This window comes from Ursus maritimus, unplaced genomic scaffold (assembly GCF_017311325.1).
Source record: "Ursus maritimus isolate PB19 unplaced genomic scaffold, ASM1731132v1 scaffold_14, whole genome shotgun sequence".
Classification (NCBI taxonomy): Eukaryota; Metazoa; Chordata; class Mammalia; order Carnivora; family Ursidae; genus Ursus; species Ursus maritimus.
Window position 1 is genome coordinate 56,298,375 of NW_024423786.1, and position 26,569 is coordinate 56,324,943.

Genomic DNA, 26,569 nt, shown 5'->3' on the forward strand with positions numbered 1-26,569 from the left:
ATCTAGCGCGAGCTAGCAAAGCCCACAGAGGACACAGTCCTTCAGGGAAGACGGCAGAGCCGATTCTAAGCCTGCCAGGAGCTAAAGCGGCAGGAGCATGGAATGCCAGCCTTCCTTCTCAAAGAGAAACAAAAAACTCAGGCAGGCATTCCAGAGACAGCCTCGCCCTTCTCCACCCACAAGACTCTCCTCTGAGATCCAGGACGTGCCTGCAGGAAACTGCGAGAAGCGGCCAAAGGGCTGGACTCGCAGTGACGGACCAGACCCCACTGAGGCCCAGACGGGGGCCGGCCAGAACGCAAGCCAGGAGGCCCGTGCAGAGGCGCTGCCCCCAGGCAGGAACGCCGGCTGCTAGCGGCCGCCCGCAGGGAGACCGGCCCCTCGGCGGCTAGCTCGGGCTGACTTCACACATACCGGGCGCCGTTTCCGCAATGTGGCATTTACAATTACGTCCTCGCTGACAGCCTCTGCCAATATTTGATAAACATTTCCTACCAAAATAACTTCATGGAGGCGACAGCCAACTCTAAAAGGAAATTTCAGACCAGCTTGCGCCGTTGAAGAAGAGCTGACGGAGGCTGTGTCCCCGGCCAGCACGGAGAGGCAGCGCAGAGCTCTGCTCACCTTTTGGTGTCGTAGTCGATGAGAACGTAATTCTCCATCGCAAGCTTGAGGTCCGGGATCTCTTCACAGACCCATCTGAAACACAAACGCAAAATCAACAGTGAAAACTAATCTCCACGCTCTACTTTTTACTCTCAACTGTCTTAAACACTGTTAACTTCCAAACGTTTAAAAAAAATCCTCTTTATTCGACTCAAAATGCACAAGAGAAAAGGGAGGCATTACTTCGGAACAAACCCCGCGAGGCCGTGGCTGACACTGTGACTCACGCGGTCTGCAGAGGTCCCGCCAGTGTCGGCTCCTGGGGGCCAACGGGGAAGGAGCTGAGGAAACCAACCCGCTCCAGGCAGGGAGTGTGGAATGCACCGCGCCCTGGGAGCCGGCGGCAAGTGCCGCTCCACGAGTTACCCAAGCCCAAGACAAGGGGGCTGCTTCCACAAACACGCGGCAAGAACCAGAGACAGAGGGGAGCCCACGGAGGAAAGGGACAGAAAAACACACCAGCCAATCCCAAGGCGTAACCCTTGCAGGATCCTGCTGCAACCTCGACAAAGAGCCAGGGGAGAGGGGTCGACGCTACAGATCTTCGAGAGAAAACCCGGGACACTACGGAAAACATCCCGCCGAGAGATCGGACAACTCCGATGAAATGAACCAATTCCTAGAAAGAATAGATAAGGGAAACGGATGCCAGAAGAAAGGGACCATCTAGGCAGCCTGGACCCCACTCAAGACCTCGATTCTCTGATCAAGCACCTTCCCACAAAGAGCCCTCCAGGTCTAGCTGGCCTCACTGGGGAATTCCACCAGACACATTTAAGGAGGAATGACACCAATCACTTTCAGTTTTACGAGGCCAGTGTTACCCTGAGGCCAAAACCAGAGGGAGACAGAGCCTTGGAAAGACAAAGTCGGTATAAAACAGGCATATAAAACAGGCAATCTACCCACCAATATCCCCCATGAACACACACAAAAATCCTCTAAAAACACTAGTAAACTGAAGTCAGCAATACATGTTAATCAGGGGGAGTTTATCGCAGGAATGAATCACTGTCCTTCACCTCATTACTAAAATAAAGGATAAAAAGAAGTACAGTCACTCAACAGATACAGAAGCCAAACCCAAGCCCCAAGCAGGATAAAAACCCCAGAGGAAGCAACAGGTGGAAACGGGCGTGAGGTGGGGCAGGGCCTGCATGCCCACTGTCTCTGCTGTGCCTGCGGGCTCCCAGCCAGCTCTGCTCCGTGGGGACGGGAGTTCTCCTGGAGGAGGGAAGGCCGCCCTGTGCTGTCCCTGCATCCCCGTGTCCTCAAGCCAGACTCCCTCGCCGGAGCAGGAAGCAGCTGCTGAGTCCAGGGAGCAGCTTCCTTCATCGTGCCCTGCCAGCCCCCAAACACACAGACACACACGGCGGCTCTCCTGCCCCCGACTCTGCGGTCCCTCCCCACGAGACCCCCTCCACACTCACAGTCACCAGGGCCAGCTGGGCATGCCCGCCTCCAAGTATCAACCTGCCCAAGGGTCCCTCTAATGCATCTGAGTTCCCCCCACCCTCCCTCCTCATGAGTACGTGTTTACAGTAAACTCCGCTCAGCAGCACACGGGACAGGAAGGTGCGGGTCCTGCAGATGCCGCCAGACCACGGGCACAAGACTGAGCAATGCCAGAAGGGTAGGGACAGGTGAGGACACCGGCCACCACGCTTCCCTTCAACACTCTATGACAGGCCCTGGCCAGCACCACGTGGTAAGAAAAGTAAGTGAATGGTATAAAGACCAGAAAAGAAGCAAAACGTCTCCGTTCGCAGACACACAATTTAATACACAGGCTATCCTAAGGAATTTACATAGAAGCTTCTAGAACTTATGTGAATTGAGCAAGGTCACAAGACATGAGGTCAATGAACAAAAATGAGCTATGTTTGTATATACCAGCAACAAAGAATTTTTAAGCGAATTTTTTAAATTCCATTTAAAATATCAGTAAAGCATAAATACTTACGGATAATTTTTTTAATTATTTACTTGAGAGAGAGAGACAGAACGTGCGCATGGGGGAGAGGCAGAGGGAGAAGGAGAATCTTTTTTTTTTTTTTTAAGATTTTATTTATTTATTTGACAGAGAGAGACAGCAACAGAGGGAACACAAGCAAGGGGAGTATGAGAGGGAGAAGCAGGCTTCCTGCCGAGCAGGGAGCCCGATGTTGGGCCCGATCCCAGGACCCTGGGACCATGACCTGAGCCAAAGGCAGACGTTTAACGGCTGAGCCACCCATGCGCCCCATGAGCCACCGAGGCGCCCCAAGAGCTCTAGAGAGAATTTTAAACAGGCTCCATGCCCAGCATGGAGCCCAACCCAGGGCACAACTTCATGACCCTGAGATCATGACCTGAGTCAAAATCAAGGGTCACTTAACAGACCGAGCCACCCAGGCGCCCCTTTAGTGATAATTTTAATGAAAGATTTGCAACACCTCTATAGTGAAAACAGCAAAACATTGCTGAGAAAAATCAAAGATGAAAGAAAGCAAGGGAAACTATGTTCATGGAACAGGAGACTCAACGTTGTTAAAATGGCCCTACTCCGGACTGAACTGCCAACTAGAAGTAATTCCTAGAACGAGCCCATTAGGCTTTCTCAGAAACAGACAAGCTGATTCTAAAACTGACATTCAAAGATTGCGAACCTAGCCTAAATAATCTTTAAAAAGAACACTGTTAGGGGCGCCTGGGTGGCACAGTGGTTGAGCGTCTGCCTTCGGCTCAGGGCGTGATCCCGGCATTACGGGATCGAGCCCCACGTCAGGCTTCTCCGCTGGGAGCCTGCTTCTTCCTCTCCCACTCCCCCTGCTTGTGTTCCCTCTCTCACTGGCTGTCTCTCTGTGTCAAATAAAAAAATAAAATCTTAAAAAAAAAAAAAGAAAAGAACACTGTTAAAAGATGTAACTGCCTTACTTTGAGACCCTCCTGGTCTACAGTAACCAGGAGAACGTGGTGCTGGAGGAGAGACAGAGACAGATCAACGACCCGGCGCACAGGACAGACGGAGGCTAACATTTAAGCGGCTTTTGATAAAAGCACCAAGACAACCTGATGGGGGTTGTCTTTTTAATTAATCTTGATCCCTACAAATATAAACCCCCAGCTGACATACACAAACACCCACTCACAACTGATGTTAAACCCGCACACAAAAGCTGAAACCACAGGGCTTCCTGAAGAAAACAAAGAGAATACCTTTGTGACTCGGGCAGGCAAAGATTTCCTGGACATGACCCAGAGAAGGAACCGCCAAAAATGAACTGATACACTGAAGACTTCCACCAGTGAAGGTGCCATTAAAACCACAATTAGCCGCACTACACGCAATACAGTATCTCACGGGGCACTCACAACCACGGTATGTCAAGAATGCTCACAACTCAGCAAGGAGAAGACAAACAACTCAGTCTCAAAAAACAGCACATACTGGTCTCCAATAAAAGAAACCAGAGCTCCTCAGAGATGCGGTGGATTCGCAGATCTGGAACATGGGAAATTCAAGACGACTCTTGGAGCACCCATGGTTCTAGAAAGTGAGGATACGCTCAGGAAGTCAGGGGCACGCCAAAGGGGCAGGGCACACACTGAGAGGGCCCCAACCGGCCAGCACAGGAACAGCGTGAGTGAGGAAACAGCAGTTTTGAGTTATGGTTCACGGAATGAAGTAAACACGTTATGAGAGGATAGCTCTTCCTTACAGAAGAGCTCCAGTCAATAACCACGGAGAGAATGAAAGAGAAACTCACCTTTATCAGAACACAGCAGTCACCCGTCGTGGCAGGTGAGAGCCACCTCTGGATGCTAAAATCAGCGGCCACAGTCCAAGGAGAAACGGCATGTTTGCACGGTGTCCAAGGATCTCCCCCAAGGTATTTATTAATTAAAAGGGGAAAAGCAGTGACTATACATCAGAGAAACGTCACCAGAGCAAGACAAAATTACAGGCCATGTGCCTCTTGCTGCACTGAGAGCTCTTATCACCAATAGATACTTCTTGTCAAACGCTTTTCGGCACCTACTCCCTGTCATTCAGAAGCAGACCACAGACATTCTGTTAGTTTGTTCATAAGGACTCCAGCACTCATCTGTAAAAGTTATGGGCTTCTTCTTTTAATGTGACCACAATGCCATGGTCACACCTAGGGAAAAACAGCATCAGGGATAGCAGGGAATTTCCTCGAACTCACACAGGGCGTCTATGGAAAACCTACAGCTTTTACCACTCTACACAAAACTGTACTGAAGGTCCTACAATTCAGTAAAGCCAAGGAAAAGAAACAAAATCACGAAGACTGAGAGGAAGAAGTAAAACTGTCCCTACTCACAGCCGATACATGTATTTCTACAGCAAACCCTAAGAAATCTATAAGTCAGCTACTAGAATCGATAAATTGAGCAACAGGTCGTGGCTCATGTACAAACATCAACTGCATTTTTATTAGCAGCAGGCGACTGGAAAATAAGACGACACAGAATCCCATCTACAGTAGTGCCGGAAGCCCGACTGTCCGGGAATAAACAGAACAAAAGGTGCCCAAGACCCACACTGAAATAACAGCACTGCTGAGAGAAATGCAGAAAGATGTATACCATGTTCAGGGATTCAAAGACCCAGTATTGGAAGCCTCAGTGGCAAACCTCTACAAACGACCTATTGATTTAATGTAATTCCTAACAAAATTATGCAAAAATCAACAAGTTGACCCTAAAATGTATATGGAAATACAAAGGAGATGGAATAACCAGCAATATTTATTGTCATTATTATTATTTTTTAAGTAGGCTCCACACCCAGCATGGAGCCCAACATGGGGCCTGAACTCACAAGCCTGAGATCCAGACCTGAGCTGAGACGCAGAGTCGGACGTTTAACCTACTGAGCCACCCACACGCCCACCAAAGCAATAGTTTAAAAGAACAAAGGTGGAGAACTCACTCTGCTCAACTGTAACACTTACTCTACAGCCGAAGTAACCAAGGTTCTCTTTGGTGAAAGGATACAGACAGCAGTCAGCGGAACAGAACCAAACCTAGAAATAAGCCAACTCCCACACTGTCAACTGACTTTTGACAAAGGTGACATGGACATTCCATACAGAAAGGACAGTCTCATTAACAAATGGTGCTGGAACTAGTGGACATCCACACATGAAACAATCAACTTCAACCCACACCTTCGTGCCATACGTAAAAATTGACTCAAATGGATGAAACAACTTAAAACAAAACCTAAACCATAAAACTTCTAGAAAGCATAGAAGAAAACCCCTGTGACCTCAGATTAGGCAAATATTTCTTAGGAGGCGAAAAACAGAAATTATAAAAGAAAAATGTGGACAAACTGGACTTTTATTAAAATTTAAGCTATCTGCTCTTCAAAAGACACTATTAAGAATATTAAGAGGTGGGGCGCCTGGGTGGCACAGCGGTTGGGCGTCTGCCTTCGGCTCAGGGCGTGATCCCGGCGTTATGGGATCGAGCCCCACATCAGGCTCCTCTGCTATGAGCCTGCTTCTTCCTCTCCTACTCCCCCTGCTTGTGTTCCCTCTCTCCCTGGCTGTCTCTATCTCTGTCGAATAAATAAATAAAATCTTTAAAAAAAAAAAAAAAAAAAGAATATTAAGAGGTAGGTACGCCCGGGGGGCTCAGTCCATGAAGCGTCTGCCTCGGCTTGGGTCATAATCTCAGGGTCCTAGGATCGAGTCCCGCATCGGGCTCCCTGCTCAGTGGGGAGCCTGCTTCTTCCTCTGCCTGCAGCTCCCCGTTTGTGCTCTCTTGCTCTCTCTCTCTCTGATAAATAAATAAAATCTTAAAAAAAAAAAGAATATGAAGAGGTAAGCCACAGACTGAAAGAAAAGATTGGCAAGATACGCATCTGATACAAGACTGGTAACGAGAATACGTATAGAACACTTAAAATTCAATAGTAAAATCAATTCTCAAAAACAAGCAAAAGATGATGACCATCATTAGTTATTAGGAAAAGCAAATCGAAATCACAGTGAGATACCACTACACAGCTCAGATTAGCCCAGCAAAACCACACCATGTCAACAGCACATGCTGGTGTGTTGGGGAGCCACGGAATGTTCCCACACGGTCTGCAGGGTACAAAACAGGATGGTCCCTTTGGAAAACACCTGGGTAGTTCCTCTTCAAGTAAGTTGCCATAAAACCCAGCAGTCCCACTCCTGGGTATTTACCCAAAAGAAATAAAAGACATGTCTACAAAAAAAACCCCACATGAATGTTCGTAACAGCCTTAACTATAATCTCCAAAGTCGAAAACAGCCCAAACGTGGCCATCCTATGGTAGGATGAACAAACTACAGTCTATCCTACAACGGAACACGCCTCAGTAAAGAAGAGGAAAACTGACTGATACAACAGGAAGAATCTCAAAATCACGTGCTGGCTGAAAGTCAGGAAAAAAAAGGACATCCCGAACGAGTCCATGTAGGTAAAGTTCTAGAACAGGAGAAGTAACCTGCAGGGCAGGAAGCGGGCTGGCGCTGCCTGGGGACAGCGGTGGAGGGCAAGCAGGTCACAGAGGACACGAGGGGACTGGCGCAGCTGATGGAGACATCTACTACTGAGGCTGCCGCACACACGCGGACACACACCTGCCTCAGCTGGAGCGTGCACCTTACCTGCGTGTGGTTTCTCGTAAGGCCATTGTATCTCGATTGCATTTTTAAAAAATACAAATACGGCAAAGAATAAAGGTGACACCTGAGTGGTGACGAGCCGGGCACCATGAGGCTGGGCGGCGGGTATGCGGGCTCCGGACACCCTCTGTCTACCACTGCATCTGCTGGACAGTCTCCGTCACAGGAAGTAAAACAAGAGAAAGAGCAAGAGGAGGTAACTGACTGTCTTGCCAGGGAACAGAGCCTGTCTGCAGGGACAAAGAGGAAAAAGGTGACATCGTGTTGAGACCCAGGACATGACGATCAGGCCTGTAAATGGGCAGCCCCGGGAGAAGACGAGGCCGCAGCGGACAAAGGGCTGTCTCAGCAGCTGCAGCGCGGATGCTGACCCCCAGCCTCACAGGGACAAGCGCCCTACTCCGCGGATGAGAAACAGGCGCAGAGGCCGCTGGGGCACACGCCAGGCCACCTGACTCAGAGCCCTCCCTATGAACCACGACACTCCCACTTCCTAACCAGCAGCCTTCTCTAAAAAGGACACAAATCAAACTACGGCAACTAGTTAACACTGTGATTGCTTTCAGGCCCTCCCTGCAACACCGGCACACGTCATTTCACTTAAAATCGAAAACGGTCTTGCAAGGCGGGCTTGCCTGGCTCCCAGAACCAACCAAACAGGCTTGGGCAGCTGGAGTGCCCGGGGTTCGTTGCCCAGCCACGCAGCAGGGAAAGGACTCCCATCACTGCCGGCCCTCCCATCCTGGCTGTTTCACAAGGCACCACCAGCCCAGCCCTGCCTCTGGCCACTGCACGTTCCTGCAGACATCACGGCGGGGGCCCAGGTGGTGGCTACACGGTTAAGGATTTTGAGGAAAAACACAGTGACAGAGGCCAAAGCCACACAGACACACGACCAGCTTTACTGCAGACGCTCAGAGAAGAACAGGGTTGGGGTCCCTGACCACACACTGTACAGCAAGAAGCAGTGACAGAATGGCGCCCAGCAGCCACCCGCGGCACCGGGAGGTCCTTCCAGACCCCAGGCCAGCACGGGAGAAGGCCCGTTAGAAACAGAGGGGTAGGCAGCCTTCCTGCGGGTTTTGTCAAGGTCGCCCACCGGGTGGGGGGGCGGGGGAGCGCTCTTCTCCGCACACTCAGGGAACAAGCTGGCAAAAGGCTGTCCAGGGTCCTGAGAGAAGGAGCCATCCGTGGGAAGGCTGAATCAGCACCAGATCCAAGGGGGAGGAGAAAGAAGCAAGGTGGTGAGGGGAGGTGGGGGAGCCCCCGGAATCCTGCCAGCTCGGGATTTCCCTCCCTTTCCACAGGAAGATCCAAGGCTCAGAGAAGCACCAAGACCTGATCGGGGCCACGGTGGACAAGCTGGACTCCTCCGACCGAGCTGTCACTGCTTCTCAAGCCTTCTTGAGGTGCTCACCGTGAGAGCCACGCAGGGCAAAGCGGGGCCAAAGGGCAGACCATAAGCCCAGAGAGCACAGGTGGGGTGGCCTGCGTGGTGGCCCACCCCGTGAGGCCCCGCCCGCCCCGGCAGGTGCCACACTCACCGGATGGTCTCGATGATTTCATGAGCAGCATCGTGGTGTTTGTCCTGAAAGACAAAGGGACAGGGTTTACACCCTCCAGTGATGCAGGGTGCGGGGACCCGGCAGGGCCTAGCAGCCAGCCCCGGCCCAGGGCGTGAGGTGCTGCTCTGGGACCCCTGCCCACGCTGGACACACCACCCTTGGGGAAGACCTGTTCCTGCAGCACTCCCTTCCCAGGAGGCAGTGGGCGGGGGCCTGGGATGGAGTCTTTGCCCGGACCCTCCTCTCTCCACCCCTCACCCACCGCTCTGCTGACTCCTCATCCGCCCCCGCCAGCCACTCCTGCGGGCTGGAAGCCACAGACCTGGCTCTGACTTACTGAACCTCTCCAGGCCTCTGTTTCCCCATCTGTAAAATGGGGGAAATACCACTAACACAGCCATGGGGAAAACGCACATGGCCATCCTCCTGCCAGAGCACAGACACCCCCTAACCCCACAGTTGATCACGGCGGGTCCCCACAGTGCGTACTGCATGGGAGCTCACTGCTGCTCCTTCCTCACAAAGGAGGCTGAGGGCTCACTCCAGGCCTCTCACTGGGGTCTGGGCAGCCAACTGACCCCAGACTTTGCAGAAACCAGGACCAGACATGTTGAGGGGCCCTTCTCTGCCCCGTCCCACTGCGGCGAGCACTGAGCCTGCGGCGCCACGGAGAGGGAGTATATACACGCCCGCTGTTACAACAGACGCCTGGGGCAAAAACCCGGTGTCCAAGCAATTCCAAGTACCCTTGTGCCCCACGCCCTGCCCTTGTCACCGCAGGGACAGCCGTGAGGACGGAGTTCTCACAGAACGGAGCTCGCCTGCTTCACACACACAACTCCATGGCTTTTCAGTACTTCCAGAGCTGTGCAAGCAATGCACTAATTCCAGAACACTCTCATCACCCCATAAAGACCCCGTCCCCATTAGTTGTCACTCCCCCTCCCCTGGCAAACACGAATCCACTTTCTGTCTCTGTGGGCTTGCCTGTTTCTGCACATTTCACGTGAATGGAATCACACATTGTGTGGCATTTTGTACTTTCTCAAGGCAAATGAAGAGCCAACCTTCCAGTGTTCTTAATAATACTCTCCAACCCATGCGGGACCAGATGACACGCATCCCTCGCAGTCCTGTTACTCGGATGTGGCGGAGGTGGGGGCGAGAAGGAAGGAAGGCAGGCAGCCCAGCGGCCCCAACCGAGGGGAACCTGACCAGCAACGTCAGCACGCTGCCGACTCAGAAACTCGGGGTGGGGACCGCTAATGGGAACCAGCAGCCCCAAGACCTCCTGGTAAATGTCAGAAGACAACTGGGGCAGCTCTGCTGGGCACGTGAAGACAGTTTTAGCTCAACTTCAAAAGGTCTCAAAGGAACAATGGGAACTGGCGCAAGGACAGCCTCCTCGCAGGCCATGGGCACAGCTGTCCTGAGGCCCAGCACTACCTGACCCCTGCGTTCTGGGGAAGGCACATGGAGCCAGTGGACACTCCTGGCCTCTGACACGGGAGCCCCGGCTTTGTCGGCGGGCATGCCAGCCTGCGCAATACCCTCTGGGCCCCAAGTAAGCGGGAACACACCCATGCGCTCTGATTCCCCGGGAGGGTGGACGGGAGTGAGGAGCTGGGTGACACCCACAAGGAACCAGCTTCTCTGCTCATTCAGTCTCGTCTTCACACCTCCTGGTGCATCAAACACGGAGCTCCTCTTACCTGAGCACCAGAGGAACCCAGACTGCTACCTTCAGAGTCCCCACAAACTCCTTGTGGGCATTCCCGCGTTATTTCGCGAGAGTGTTGGGAACAAGGAGGAAGCCATGATTCCTGCTGCTGGACCGCTCGCCCAGGAGCCCACACGGCGAAACACCACTGTGCCCACGTGCGGTGCCATCCCTCCACGTGGCTCGCCTGGAGGTGTCCAGGCCCATCATCGCGTGGGCCTGTCTGCTCAGCCCTTGGCCTCTAGGTCCACACCTGCCATGCGGGCACCAGTGAGGTGGAAGGTGCGACAGCAGTGGGCGGCGCCCGCGGAGCTCGGGAGAGTGCGTGACACATGCAGGGGAGTGTGTGACACAACCACTGGGCTCAGGTGGTGCCAAGCCCTCCGTGTGCATGGCCAGCCATCCAATGTGCAGATGGAGAAGCTGAGCACCAACCTGCCCCAAGTGCCTCTCACGAGGCAGCGGTGGCACCCGGAGCACGGCCAGGAGACACGGCAGCACCCACCGCTTCGGTGAGAAGTGTGCAGGGTGGAGGGGAGGGCCCTTTCCCAGAATAATCACGTAAGCAAGCTGCACTTCATCAGAATGAGACAACGATGCTTCCAAGGACAGCATCAAGAAAGCTGAAAAGACGAACCACAGAATGAGAGAAAAACTGTGCAAGTCATCGCTGAGGAACAGCGTCTGTATCTGTCACAGGCACACCTTACTGGGCTGCACTGCGCAGAGAAGGGCGCTTGTCCAAGCTGAGGGCTGCGGCCACCCGGGGATGAGCGTCTCTCTCTGCACCGTGTTTCCCATGGCGTTGGCTCCCTGGGTGTCTGTGTCCCACTTTGGTAATTCTCGTGGTATTTTAAACTTTGTTATTATATTTGCGATGGCAATCTGTGATCAGTGATTCTGTCTCATTGAAAGCTCAGATGACAGTTAGCATTTCTAGCAAAGTGTTTTTTCTTTAAGGAATGTACACTTTTTTTTTTTAGACATCACGCTATTGCACACTTAACAGACTAGGGTACAACATAAATACAACTTTTACATGACTGGGAAACCAAGTAATTCACATGAGTCATTTTACTGAGACATTTTACTATAGTGGTCTGGAACTAAACCCAGAGGACCCCCAATGCGTGCCTGTGTATATACAGAACTCGAACAACTCAAAATAAAAAGACAAACGAGGCCGCTAAATCATGAATTGACATGGTCACTGCTACAGAGAAAATACTCCAATGGCCAGCCAATAAGACCAATAAGGGAATGAAAAGACACTCCACCACCTGAGCCATGAAAGGACACAAATCAAAACCACAAGGACGGCTAGAGTCCACACGATGGACACTGAGTGTTGGGGTGGGGAAATAAGAGCCTTCACACATGGCCGGTGGGCATGTAAAATGGTCCAGCCACGTTGGAAAGCAGTCTGGCAGTTCCTCAAATGTTTAAGTGAAATTTCCACATGGTCCAGCAAATTCCACCCCTAAGTATACACCCAAAAGAAACATCACACATCCACACGAAAATCTGTGCACACACATTCACAGCGGCAGCATTCCTAATGGCCAAAAAGTGGAAACACCCCAAGTGTCCACTGACAGATGAACAGATAAACACAACCTGTCTCCCACACACGGGAATATCACTCAGCCCACACGCGCCGCCCCAGGGACGGACCCCGAGCGCACGATGCTCAGGGAGGGAACCAGACACAGAAGGCCCCACGGCGTGTGAGTCCACGTGTGTGACACGTCCAGAACAGGCTCGTCCACGGACAGGAAGGGGGCTCGCGGGGGCTGGGGAGGGGGTGGGGAGTGACTGCTGATGGAGACAGAGTTTCTTTGGGGTAATGGAAGGTTCTGGAATTGATAGTAGTGATGATTGCACAACTCAGTGAATAATGCACACTCCAAATGGGTGAGTTATTTGGTATGCGAATTACACTTCAAAAAAGCTGTTAACAACAAAAACATCCGCAGAAGTAATGCCGCCTATCATTAAAAGCACCCCCACAGCGATAGGAAATACTGAGTTTATAAGACACTCACACAACGAGCCTCTGTTGCTGTTGCACAACATTTAATGAAACCCAGGTTCACAGTATCGGCGGGAGCTCACCTGACTCCTGTACTGACCGACCCTGAGAAGCAGAGAAGACACCACGCTGTGTCACAGCGTCTACAGAAGGACCATCACACTCACACGGCACAAGGACGAGTAGCTACAGAGGTGATGAAGGAAGTTAGTCTGGACCTTTCTACCAGATCTCTCCCTCTCCCTCTCTCTCTCTCTCTCTCTCTCTCAGATCACTCGCTCTAGGGAAGCCAGCGGCCGGGTAATGAGCAGCCCCACGGAGAGGCTTGTGCAGTGAGGAGCTGAGGCCTCCCTCCCACCCGCAGCCCCGTGAGGGCGCATGAACGGCTCCTCCCGCCCCGGTGCAGCCTTCAGACGAGGCAGCCCCGGCTGGCCGATGCGCTGACCACAACCTCATGAGAGACCCCGAGCCAGGACCACCCGGCTACGTCTGCTCCTGGATGCCCGACCACAGAAACCATGAGAAAATAAATGTGTGTTGCTTTCAGCTGCTAAATTGCGGGGGGAGGGGGATTTGTTACGCAGCCACAGCTAACTGATACAGATTTTGTGTTAAGGCTGATAAGCCAGTCAGGGAGCACTGCCCCTGAGAAAAAGTGCTACGGTAACAGGACTTGATGGCGACTCTAGAAACGCCCCTGACCACAAGGGTCTGACTCAAGTCAGCACCGCAGTTACAAGACGAGCTGCACAGCCCTGTGAAGCCCCTCCCGAGCGCGGGGCGGAGGCAAGCACACCCGGACAGCGGCCCTGGGCAGCCCTGAGCAGCTGCTGTGCGGCAGGCACGTGCAGATGCGGGGCTCACAACCCCCCCCCCGTCCTCACAGAAACCCGCACGGCGGCCAGGCTGACTCGTCTCACGCCAGATCCACAGACCTGGAAAGGCAGCAGTGCCTGGAATTTGATCTCATCTTGTGAGAAGATGAAATCCAGTTTCCAGTGCTTTAAAAGCAGAAAAAAGGAAGAAAAAAAGTTTACAACTGGGACTCCAAAGGTCTCAGAATGATCCTTTCAGACTGGCCAGCTGCCACCAGTGGCCCTGAGATGTGTAATTTAAGATGTGCCGATCACCATAAATGATTCAGGAACTCCGACTTCGTGGATGCGGCCTCTCCTTACTGCTCCACAGGCCTTCAGGAGAAAGACGCCAGAAGCCACCCGGAAGGTTAGACTGAGAACAGCCCCTAGGAAGCCTGGATTCATGAGCAGCCCTTGTCTTGTGACCCAGGGACACCCCCTTGTCTCCTGCTCCATCACAGGAGCCCTGGAACCCGGGGCTTATGCCCCAACCCTGCTGTCCTCACAGGGACCCCTCCACACACACATAGCCCATGTCCCCAGCCTGGCGCTGGCCACAGGAGGAACGCTGTCTGCAGAGTCGGGGACTGACCCACTCTCTCAGAGCATCCACACGGAGCAGCTGAGAGGCTCTTCCACATAAACCCTGTTTAGCGAATGCAGCTAACTGGGAGAGCGGGCACTGGGCACCAGGCTGTGCTAGGCCCTCCACCTCGGGGAGCACGTGAAAACGCCCGTGACAAGCACAACTTGTTCCTGCCCTTACACTGCACACCACATGGGGGCAGTCGTCACACCCAGAGAGGACACGAAACTCTATCCCTGCAACTACCACTCGCCTCCTCATCTCCGGCGGCAGCGTGTCCTCAGCACTCCCAGCACAGACGGTGCGTGCAGGGCACACGCACAGAGGGACAGAGCATGTGGAGAGCCCCCGCTGCCTCCCTTGCCCAGGCCCGGCCCCCTCTTGCACCCTGAGGACAAACCTAAGAATAAGCACCCAGGACAAGAACTTAAGGTCTGGCTCTGCCACCAGCCTGTCCCCTGCAGGTTTGCAGTCCCCCCTCTCAGCACAAGAAGTGTAGACAGGAGGGTCTTTGAGATGCCCTCCGCAAGGGCACGAGCCCAGGCTCCCGAGCATTCAGACCTCCCGCACTCTAAACGTCTGCACAACTGCAGGGGTGTTGGTGCTGGGGGTGCACAGTGAGAGACGGGCTGCCAAGGCAAGGGGAGACCAAGAGGTGAACGGAGGGGCGCGTGCACGGGGAACCCGTCTGCCAGCTCCATTCTCCTGACTCCCATTTGCAACAAGAATGACACCCAGGGAGTGCCCTCTACTACCATCAGGAATCACAGCCGATCGCAGAACCCAAGAGGTCCTCTGAGGCAGGGGTCTCACACTGCGCCAAGCCATCAGAATCCCCTGGAAGGCTCCTGAGCACAAATGGGGCCCACCTACAAAGTTTCAGATTCAGATCGGGGTCTGGGAATCTGCATCTGTAACAAGTTCCCAGGTGAGGCGAAGGCTGCTAGCCCTGGGACCCCACTCGGAGAGCCACCGCCCTGAGGAAACCGTGACGTGGGAATTGCCATGGACAGGAAGGTGATGTGCGAACAGAGCTCTAAGGAGTGGAGAAGGACAGAGAATGAAGGTGGGGTGATGGGACATGGCAGGAAGCCTGCTGTTGTCTGTCCGTCTCAGTGGCAGGGCTTTGACTGCAGAGATCTGGTTGGAGTGAAGGACACAGTGCACAATCAATGGGCGTCCAGAACTCAGCCCGGGAGGAAGACCAGAGGGCCGCAGCCACAGAGCCCAGTGGGGTGGAGAGCACAGGGCCTGGGGGCCTGGCTGGGGTGCTCAGCCCCATCTATCCGCCTGTGTGCCGGTGCACCTGGGACCGGGGGCAGGGAGCAGTGGTGAGGACGGCAGACCGGCACGATGTGGCACCCCTAGGACCTCAGCATCACGAAGGGAAAGAAAGGCTTTCATGGGAAAATGAGCAAGCTCACACGTGGCTGCAGAGCGTGACGCCAGCTGCGTCCACAGCCTGCCCCAGAGGTCTGCACTCCCCCAGCAAGGACAGAGCAGAGTGGCAGCGATGGGGCGCCTGCCCTGTGGGCTCCGGGAAGGCGGTGGAAGCGAGCCCCACCAACCACACCTGAGGACAGGCCACGGCCGAGGTGTGCGCGATGGACACGGGCCTCATAGAGGAACGCAAACACGGAGCACTGCGCCCAGTCAGGGCCGTCACAGGCGGGGGTGCCAGGCATAGCCAAGTGGTCTGGGTCTCCAGCCAACAGACTCCAAAGAAGCAGCTGAACAAAGACACCTACATGGAAGCATCTCGGGGCTGCTGGAGGGGCTGGATGGTAAGACACAGGAAGACTGTGAAGAACAGAATGTCTGGGTCCCCCAGATCCACACGCTAGAGCCCTGACCCCCTGTGGTGTGGTACTAGGAGACACGGCCTTTGGGAGGTGATTAGGGTTAGGTGAGGACAAGAAGGTGGGAATCCCCTGTGGGATTAGTGCCCCTGTAAGGGGATGAAGGGACCAGAGCACGCTCTCCACGTCACGTGAGGACACCGCGAGGGGGCGGGGCTGCAGCCAGTAAGTGGGCCCTCCCCAGGCACCGACCCTGCAGGCACCATGGTCTCCGACTGCCAGCCTCCGGGGTCCTGAGAAATCAGTGTCTGCGGTTCAAGCCACTCCCGTGGTATCCCATTTTACTGCAGTCCATGCAAACTGAGACAACGACCCACAGGGCACAAACTATACAGCCAGTGCTCACAGGGTGACCCAGGAGGAAGGCAGGTGACGAGGAGCTGGCCAAGAAGGAGCACGCCTCTCGGCCGAAGGCAGGAAGGAGGACACAGGTGGAAAAGCAGAAGTCCAACCCAAAGTGGCAGCCGGGAAGGTGGAATTTCAGCCGGCAGCAGCACACGGTGCCGAAAATGGCCGCACACAGTAGTTCCTGACAAAATGCACTTCTGCGGCTGGCCCAGGAACCCTGGAGCGGACGAGGCAGCCAGGCTCTGAACCGAGGTGCCGGCACTCTCCGAGGCGGCTGCCCACACCCGGCGGGAAAGTGCGCACAGCCCAGAGGCCTCCCTCCTCCTAAGAACCCACGTGGAGAGACGGGCCCTCGGAGCAGCGGCGAGGGCTGGCCAGGCCACGGCTCCTTCACGGTCTGAAATCCAGGTTTGTACGACCATGTCTCAGCACTGGTTCTCTCCTCCACAGGACTCTGAAAAGGAACCAGGCTCCCTGGAGGAATGGCTGATTCCAGGCTGGGCCCGAGGACACACAAGATGAGCCTGGACATCCTGCACACCAGGCAGCAAAGATGTGGTCCCGAAGGGGCGCAGGCAGGCCCGGGGCCCAGGAGGAAGCCTAGAGGCGCTCCCGGGGGCCAACTCCAGAATGTGAGCGATGAGGCCCTCACCGACTGGACCATCACCTGCAGAACGCAGTGCACGTGGGGGCTGGACACGTGTGAGTGAGGGAGTGGGGGGCAGCCACAGGTGTTCCAGAGAGGAACTGCGGTCAATATGAGAGTGTGGTGAAGGAAAGGAGAAAGCCCCACGACGCAGGGGCTGCGGTGACTGCTGCAGTCAAGGCCGCCCAGGGTCCCGGACAGCCTCGACGCACCCCTCCCCGGGGGAGGGGGAAAAGTAGCAGCAACCTGACCCTGGACGGGGGAGGGACCCGGCGCTGCCGCCTCGACCAGGGCTCAGGGTCAGCACCATCCGCAGAAGACGCACAGACCCAGCGGCCTCAGAGGTGATGGCCGAGGCGTCACAGCGTCCACCTGTGGGACTCCTGCCAAGAACGCACGACAGCTTCCAACCCCGCATTAGGACCCCTGCATGGTGGGCAGGTCATGACAGGTGCTGGGCTTTCCTGAAATGTCAGGGACCACCACAGGTTAGAGCTGAGGACACACAACCACTAAACACTAAGGGGACCCTGGGCTGGACCTGAGCAAACAGGGACATGGGAGGTGGAGTCCTGAGTCTCCTCAGTGCTGAGCCCCGGCTTAGATCCTGGTGCCACGGGCAGCTGAGTGAGGGGTATAGGAACTCTGTTCTATTTGTGCAGCACGCTCTTCTGTCTAAAATCCTCTCCAGCGACGCCTGGGGGGCTCAGTCGGTGAGGTGAAGCTCAGGTCATGACCTCAGGGTCCTGGGATGGAGTCCCCCGTCGGGCTCCCTGCTCGATGGGGAGTCTGCTTCTCCCTCTCCTCCCCACTTGTGCTCTCTGTTGCTATCTTTCTCTCTCTGATAAATAAATAAAACCTTAAAAAAAAAGAATAAAAATAAAAATGAAAAAAATCCTTTCCAAGTGCAAAAACGTTGCACAGGAAGATCAGACACAGAAAGTTCTTCAAATGCAGACAAACCAGAAAGGTGCCGTCAGGGTTCACAGGTGCTCCGGGCACACGCACGTCCCTCAGCCCGCCCCCGCCCCGAGAAGGCCCTCCTTTCCAGCTGATGGAAATGCCGCCTGCTGCCTCCTCATCCGGCAGGAACACTATAAACATACACATAACACACTCGGGCACCCGGACGACTGAGTCAGGGAAGCAGACAACCCTTGATCTCAGGGCCGTGAGTTCAAGCCCCACATAGAACCAATACAGCTCACTTTAAAAAGTAAAAAATAAAAAAAGCAAAAACAAGAAAAAGAAAAAACAGAGCATACCTGAAGTCTTCTGAATATCTTAATAATTCCATGAATTTTACAGTATCTTTCCCCTACTAAAATTTTATATTCCTCAACTCAGAAATAAGGAAATCTGCAACATAATACCCACAATTAGAAATGTAATAGATCACAGCCTGAATCTGTTTAAACATCTCAAAACAACGTGGTCAATTTGCTATCTTAATAATCACCTTAAGTTCCATCCGGAAGCTGCGCTTTCACAGATATTACGACATGGCCCTGTGACAAAATAAACACTCATTCCCGATCACTTTAAAACAGAGTGCGCCACTTTGGTCTAAGTTCATGGTTAAGCTGAGCAGGGGGAGCAAACTACCAATTCAACCATTTATAGTGACAGCATCTTTTCCAGTTCAAATAAGCAAGAACCCAAAAAGACAGGCCATGTGTACAAACGAGAAAGAGCAAAAAACAATGATAAGAAGTCTGGGGTGGGAGGGTATTAACGCACCCCGGAGGTCTGCCTGGAGGGGAAGGAAGGTCACTGTGCAGTGCCCAGAGCAGGCAGGGAGAGTCTGGGGGCTCCGCCGAGGCAGAGAACAGCTACTGAAGGTGCTCTGGGAGGTGAACAAGGGGTCAGGTCTGTGGTTCACACTTAGCCCTCAGGACAGAGTGCAGAGCAGGCAGGGCGAGAGGCCAGGGACCGGGGGCAGGCTGCCTCGGGCCGGGCAAAGATGGCAGCTCGTGCGGGCGAGGGCGCTCCTGTTCACACGTGGTTAGCCATCCAACGGCATTAAACCAAGCATGGAGCCCTCATGCAGGAAGGCCTGCAGTCTGCAAGAACAGGACTCGGGACTTGTCCTCTCTGTGCATGGCTCCCTCACCCGTGCACCGGACCCTGCGGGGACACACCTGCGCTGGAAAGCCCTCCTGTTTGTGCTGGTCCTTCTCCCAGACCTCCGTTCTCGACCGGCTGGGTCTTCGGACACCACACACCCACACAGTGACAGATGTGCACAGGGGACACAATCTCCCAGCTCACAGCCCTGGTGTCTACGCAGCAATGGGTGCCCCAGGGGGCTCTGGGCCTGCTGTCCGCGGTAGGAGGCGGCACGGGGAGAGAAGGGGCCAGTTACAGTGACTGTGGTCACACTGGGGCCACCTGCTTCGGCTGCGTGACGGGGAATAAGACACTACCCCACGATGAAGCACGGTGCCCATGAGAGCACCAAATGCACTCCCCCGAGCTGCAGAAGAGTCAAGTTCACCCAGTCACTGCTTTTGAGCTTCACTAGTTTTAAGGACTAACATGGTCCCCGAAATAATGTCACACTGCAGAGGGGCCAGAACGAGATAACTTGTCTCGGGGGAGGAGGGAGCCGAGCCAACCACTCACCTGTGACGCATGCCGGCTCTCAGGGAATGTTTCTGCTCTATGACGACAGCCAGCAATGACTCACCAGGAAGGAGGGCTTGGCGCCTGCCCCCACCTCCACCGCACCCCTCTCCACGGGGCCACGCTGCCCAGTGCCAACTCTGACACACAGGGCTGCTCAGAGGACAGGGCCACATCTAAAAGCACCCGGCCCCTGAGCCCTGCAGCCCCCAGCTCTCCGGGGCAAGGGAGTCCGGCCCAGCGCCATCCCAGCAGCACGCCAGGCCTGCGCTATGGCCGCCGGCAAGTGACCACGAAGCAGCGCTCCACGCAAGAATCCACACGCGAGCCCCACGAGGGAGGCGCTGCGGGAGGCAGGGCGGGCCACGGGGATCCCCCGAGGCTGTAAATACAGCTGGGGGAGGGAAGAGGGAAAGCGGGAGTGCGTGATAAAGAGACCCCAAGCATGGTCTGAGGGGCCACGCACAGCACGTGTGGCGGCACGGACGCCCAGCCTCCTGCACAAGCCGGCCAGAAGGCCGGAGCAGCAGGGCCCGTCAGACCTCACTCAGGCGCAGACTCGGTCCCACACAGCGCTGGACGCTGTGCTCAGTGGACTCCACTGACCAGGGGTCCAGAAGAAGAAACCCCCACAAGGAAGGAGTCTGGAGCTGCGCCATCCTAGCAGCAGCCACTGGCCACCTGGTCCATCCACGTAGGGGAACGTCACTCAGACGCATGCAGGAGCGCGGCGCCCACCCGCACTGCCTGGGGACGGACGCCCCGCGGCGTGTGAGTCCACGTGTGTGACACGTCCAGAACAGGCTCCTCCACGGACAAGAAGGGGGCTCGTGGGGGCCAGAGGCTGGAGAGGGGACGGGGGGTGACTGCTGATGGGGTGAGTTTCCTTCTGGGTTGATGGAATTTTCTGGGACTAAAGGTGGCAGTTGTACAACCCTGTGAATGGACTGGTCTGTGACACTGTACTTTAGGTGGACAGATGGAGTGGTGTGTGAATTATATCACAATAAAGCTGTTACTTATAAACAAAACTCATAAGCCCCAGCACTGCCCCTGCACTCCTGTTGATTGTCCTCCTAGTCCCTTCCTGTGTCCCCTACCCGCCCAGCCCCTGTGCCTGGCCTCCTGTACCCAGCCCATCTGGGGCAGACAACCCCAACCCCCAGACCAGGTATGCAGCCCAGCATCCGCCCCTCAGAGGGAGAGCAGACCCAGCCGCAGTGAGCCACACACAGACCAGGGGAAACAACCCTGTTCACCCCTTTAAACAGATCACAGCAAAACAGCCGTCCAGAGCAGAAACCTGAGCCCCACGGGGCCTCCTGTGGTCCCGCAGGCCACACTCCCCCCACCAGCACCTGTGCCCTACCACAAAACCCAGAAAGCTCTGTCCCCCAACTCCTAAAAAGAAGTGTTGGGTTTCTAAATGACAAAAGTGTTATCAGAGTGGATGGATATCCATCACTCACCCCGGCCGCATCTGGAGTGAAGCTAAGGCTTTCTGCACACTAGCCCACACCCCCTCAAAACTAGCTGAGGGAAACTCAAGCCAAAGTCTCTCTAGAGAGGAGAAACTGAGCCTTAGGGCGGGTGCACAGTAAAGCTCAGAGCCCTTGACCTCCTAACCTCCACTGGCAGCACCCCAGGTGCCACACAACAGCCAGGGAGAGGGGCTGGTGCTGCACACGAGAGAGGGCCCATAGGCTCGGAACTAGAAGCACGATGCGGGGGGGGGGGGGGGAGACTGTGGTCAGGAAGGGAAGGAGTTGGAGAGCATGGAGCAGGGAATGGCAAGGCACTGAGGGGCATGCCAGAGCCACATGTGGGCTGTACAGTGGCACAGTGACACCCCGGCACTCCCCAAAAGGCGGCAGGTCCTTGGCGAATACCCGCAGAATCAATGCCACGGCCTGGGCTAGCAGGAGCCCCCGCTGGTGGGAACTGTGGGGACAGCTCAAGCAGACAGAGAAAGCAAGAGAGAGGCTTCTGGAAGTACAACCCGGAGCAAGAGGAAGGAAACAGGAACATTATACCCACAGCTAGGGAGACCCAGGCACACTTTACAGGGGAAGTCAGGCAGAATAAAGTTTCCCAAAAGAGAAGCATGGGGCCCAGGACCCAACTGCTCCAGAGGCAGAACCTTGGCAGCCCGCAGGTCCCCATACTCAAAAGAGGACCCCAAAACGCTCTGTATCTTGATTATACTGATGCCAACAATATACTCATCTTGCTCTCTGGTCCTAAGATACCACCACTGGGGGAAGCTGGATAAGGAGAACATAGGCTGCCCTTGTTATTTTTCTTTTCTTTTCTTTTCTTTTCTTTTCTTTCTTTTCTTTTCTTTCCTTTCCTTTTCTTTCTTTCTCTTTCCCCCTCTCTCTCTTTCTTAGATTTATTTATTTGAGAGAGACAGCACAGGGCAGAGGGAGAGGGAGAGAAGCTCTGAGCACAGAGCCCAAGTGGGGGCTCAATCTCACGACCGTGAGATCATGACCTGAGCCGAAACCAAAAGTTAGACCCTTAACCGACTGAGCCATCTAGGCGCCCCTGTTATTTCTTACGGCTTTGAGTGAATCTACGATTACCTCGAAATTAATAGTTTAAGAAAAGAAAGGGCAGAGCTCCCAGAGGGACACTGGGCAGGGAGATCCCCTGCAGCTCTGCCACTACCTCCCTAGTGAATATTCCAAGTTCCCACTCCCTCCGTCTCCTACCCGTCCGGAACAGAGTACCCGCTGGCATTCGGATCCTAGGGACAAGACTATGAAAACTAACAGCCGCATATGACATACAGGCTTTTCTGATTATCCCTCTCCCCTTTAAAGTAGCTACTCCACCCACACAAGGTTGGCTAAGGGTTAATCTGCCTTCCACCTGAGTGAGGATTAGGCAGAAGGCTCACACAAGCATCAGAAAATATTTTCTGAGTCACAGGGAGGGATGGCTCACTCTACCCACCCACTCATCCCCCTGCATAAAGGGCATGACTGCTCAGAGGGCATTCATCAGAGGATCGTGGGCTCCCCGGGAGGAAGCTGAAGGCGGGGACAGTCACGCTGGGGCTGTTCCCCCCGCCCACAGGCTTAATAAGTCATGGAGGGGATGGACCACTCCACGCCCTCGCAGGTTCTTGCCCTGCCGCCAGGCAGCCAAAAATACCACTACCTCCCTTCCAGCTGGGACCTGGTTTTCCCACTAAGACAAGGGCCACCTTGAACTATAGGTGGGTATCCAAGAACCCTAAGTCGTGGAAGCAACAAAACTCAGCCACCCCTCCCCCCACCAACCTTCCCTCCTATTTGTCAATTTCCCAAAAAAGCCTGTTTCTGACCCTGGACATTTCCCAGTGTGGGTGGTTGTGGTGTTGGCACTTCCTCCTACAGATGCCTCCACCTCCAAGAAGCCACCCACACCTCCCCCAGGGCAAACCCAACAGCCCCTCCTTCCAGGACCACCTTAGCCGACAGCTACGTAAGTGGCACCATAACTGCTGAACTTTTGTGTTTATAGATCTCCTACCTCCCTACGTTTACAAGTCTCCTGAGGATGACAATACTGTCTGCTGTCTTCTGCCTCCCCAGGAACACTGGAAGCATCCAGTAAGTGCTGGGAAAATGAATGGGCCCAAGAAGAAACAGGCCTAGTCATCCTGCACACGCAGTCCAATGATAATCTGACCTTCTGAAAAGTTAACTTATGAAGTCATCCGTTTTCTTAATGTAGTCATCACTGAATCATCACAAAATATGAACCCTTCTGAAAGTACTGCCCCTCGCTTCCCACGAGAAAGCAAACTTCGTGAGTAGGGATGCGGAAAGTCAATAGACATCACTACAAAGCTGTAGCAAGAGTGTCGCTTGCCACTGTAGCTAGCTGAGGATTTCACGGGGCCCGCCTGCCCACTGGCCTGGCAGTGGGACAACCACACCAGGAAACGGCCTGCCAACGTCAGGCAGAGTGCCTGGCCAGGCGGGCAGCACAAGCCCGTCCCCCTGCCAAGCAAGGTCCCGGCCAGTGAGGGAAAGACACTCCGCAGTTCAGAGCCAGCGACCACTAGAAAGCGGGTCCCGCCAGGCGCAACACAGAAGGCCTTGTTTATACCAGGTACAAATCGCTGTGGGCCTTGCTCTGCTCCAAATAAAAGATGGTGGTGATGGGGACACTGTGGCTGTCTCTGAATGAACTTTCACCTTCGTATCCAGGGCCTGGACAGTGGGTCACAGTGCATTTCCTCACTCTTCCAATACCCAACAGTGCCAATCTGGGAGATGCACAAGACACACACAGCGGCACAGGCCTCACCGTACTCCCCCGAATGCTTCCCAAGGTGAGAAATCAAGTTCACGTAGAAACCTGCCCCCACACGCTCATAGCAGCTTTATTCCTAACCCCCCCCCCCCAAACTGGAAACATCCCACAAGGCCACCAGTGGCCAGTGAAACAGGGAAATGAAAAGATGGAATAGGACACCGCAGTAAAAAGGAGGGACTTCTGATACCCACAGCAACATGGAGAAGTCTCAGAAATGCCCTGTTGGGCCAGAAAGCTGCCTGCTGTGGATTCCAGTTATCTGACTTTCTGGAAAAGGCAAGACTGTAGGGGGAGAGAGGAAAGAGCTGAGCTGGTGGAAGGGCACTGGGAGGGCTGACCGGATCCGTCTGCGGCCTCATTAGGACGGACCTGTCAAAACTCCGGAGCTGCACCGTGCTAAAAACAGTGATCGTCCTGCGTGCTAGCTAAGGATTAAAAAAAATCACTCAATTTTAAAGAATGCGCTGGCCAGCCAACTGGTGCATGCGGAGCGCTGTCACAAGGGCGGAGGGAGGCGGAGGCCGGTGGAACGGTTGGAGTTTTGAAGGTTCTCCCCACTTTCGTCACCTTGGACGTCGGTCTCCCCGCCCTGCCCACTGCTCAGGCGGCCGGACAGACACACACACACACACACCGGCGCTGCCAGCCGGAAAAGCCAGCGCCTGCTCGACCTCGCCTCCGGCCGCAGGATGAACAAAAATAGAAAGCTCCGGTGCGCGCGGCGGGCTGGAAACCGCGAAACCCTCCGACCGCGGAGGAGCCGGGGCGGGCAGCCAACACCAGCTCCCGGGCGGTCGCCGCGCCCCGACCCCGCCCCCGGCCGCGACGTTTCCAAAAACTGACACACACGGAGCGCGCGTGAGGGGCGGGGCGCGCGGGCTTCCCCGCCGGGTGCCCCGGAGGCCCCTGTCCCCCCGCCGGGCGTCCGTGCCGAAGGGCGCCCCGAAGACGCCCGCCCAAGGCGCCCGCCGCGCTCCCACTCCCAACGGCACCCTGTCCGGTCCGAGCGGCCCCGGGGACGCGGACACCCGCGCCGCGCCGCCCCACCCCAGCGGCTCCGCAGCCGCCCCGGGGCCGCCCCGGTAAATTTCCGCTCGGCCTGTCATTCTCCGAGGGTCACTCGGGAGCGGGGGACAGAACGGCCCCGGACCCCGGGTCCGGCCAGCCCGCCCACCCCCTCCCCGTCACGGGGACGGAACACAGCGCGGGGACCAAAGAGCCGAGCACACTGACAGCGCCAGACCCCAACGACCCCACGCAGGGCAACCCCGAATGTCAACACACACCAGCCCGAGAGACCCCCCGGGCCCGGACCCGGCAACGGCAGCCCCGCGCCCCGCCGCCCCGCAAACGGCCGCGGGCAGCGCCGCCGAGCGGCAGGGCGCCCCCGGAGGGGGGCTCCTCGGGACCCCGGCGGCCCCGTCCGCGGGCGGGCGCGGCGCACCGCGGGGCCCGGGCCGGGGGGCAGGGGGACTGTGGGGCGCGGGGGCGGCACTCACGTAGACCGGCAGCGGCCACGGGTAGACGGCGGGCTCGGCCCCCACGGGCGACTTGAGCCTCAGCTCCAGCTTCTCCCCCATGTCGGCGCGCGCGGCCGCCGCACCATGCTAGTCGGGCGGTTGGGGGAGGGGCGCGGCGCCGCCGGCGGGGGGCGGGGCGGCGGGCGGAGGAGGGCGGGCGGGAGGGCGGGAGGCTGAGGGGAGAGGGGGGGCCTGGCCTGGGCCTCGGCCGCCGCCGCCGCCGCCGCCGCCGCCGCCGCCGCGCTCCCGTCCGGCCCCCGGCTCCTCTTTGTGGTCACAGGCCCGGGGCCTCCAGCGCCGCCGCCATCTTGGGCCGGCGTGAGGCTAGCACAATGAGCCGGGGGCCGGACCGAACCATTCGCCGCGCGCGCGCGGGGGGAGCCCGGCACGAGGAGGCGGCGCGCGCCCGCTGCCCCGCCCGCCGCGCCGCGCGCGGCCCCCCCGCCGCCCCGCCCCGTGGACTCGCCCACACGCACGCACGCACGCACGTCCTCGGCTGCCCTCGGCCTCCCCCGCCGGCCCGATGCGGGGACCCGGGGAGACCCCGCGGGTCTGGGATGACAGGTTCGAGCCCCGCCCCCGGAGGAGTGGGGGCCCACCCTCCCCACACCCAGTGAAGCCGTAATTCCTCGTGAAACAGGACGGTCGGCGTCCGGGAGGCCTGCGCTCCCGCATGGAGTCGCGGCTCGCTCCGCGCCAACGCAGCTTGCTGAGCGTCGGCTCGGCGCCAGGCCCTGGGCATCCAAGAGTGACCAAGGGGAACTACCCTGCCCGCAGGGAGGATCGGGCCAGTGCCGGGGAAGCCATGAGGGTCCTTAATGCCGTGTGTCCACTGGGCCAGAAGCTAGTGTTCGGATGAGATCACGCTTAAATCGGTTGACTTGAGGCAAAGACTATTACCCGACATGCTGTGGGTGGGCCTCGTCTGATCAGTTGAAGGTCTTAAGAGGGAAAAAGTAAGGTTCCCTCCAAGGAGGGACCTCTGTCTGCGGTGGCCTTCAGACTCTGGCTGCAACATCGGCTCTTCCCTGAGGTCCTGCCTGGAGATTTCTGACTTGACGGCCCCACGGTTGACCGTGTTCCAGTTCCCTAAAATAACAGTCTGTATGGATATGTGAATGTACACACCTATACATTTATGTGTCTGCATATATGCAGTGTAT

General features: G+C 56.0%; 1 protein-coding gene across 1 annotated transcript in view; it reads right to left on the reverse strand.

The window, feature by feature from the left end:
* The window catches only part of DOT1L (DOT1 like histone lysine methyltransferase), a 65,540-nt gene extending 40,029 nt beyond the window's left edge, over nucleotides 1-25,511 (reverse strand). The window contains exons 1-3 of the mRNA XM_040629775.1: nucleotides 25,386-25,511; nucleotides 8,882-8,925; nucleotides 625-699 (exon numbers count right to left, since the gene is read on the reverse strand). Of these exons, the coding sequence (XP_040485709.1) occupies nucleotides 625-699; nucleotides 8,882-8,925; nucleotides 25,386-25,466 (200 nt within the window). The 5' untranslated portion in view covers nucleotides 25,467-25,511. The remainder of the gene's footprint in view (nucleotides 1-624; nucleotides 700-8,881; nucleotides 8,926-25,385) is intronic.
* Nucleotides 25,512-26,569: the final 1,058 nt, after the last annotated feature.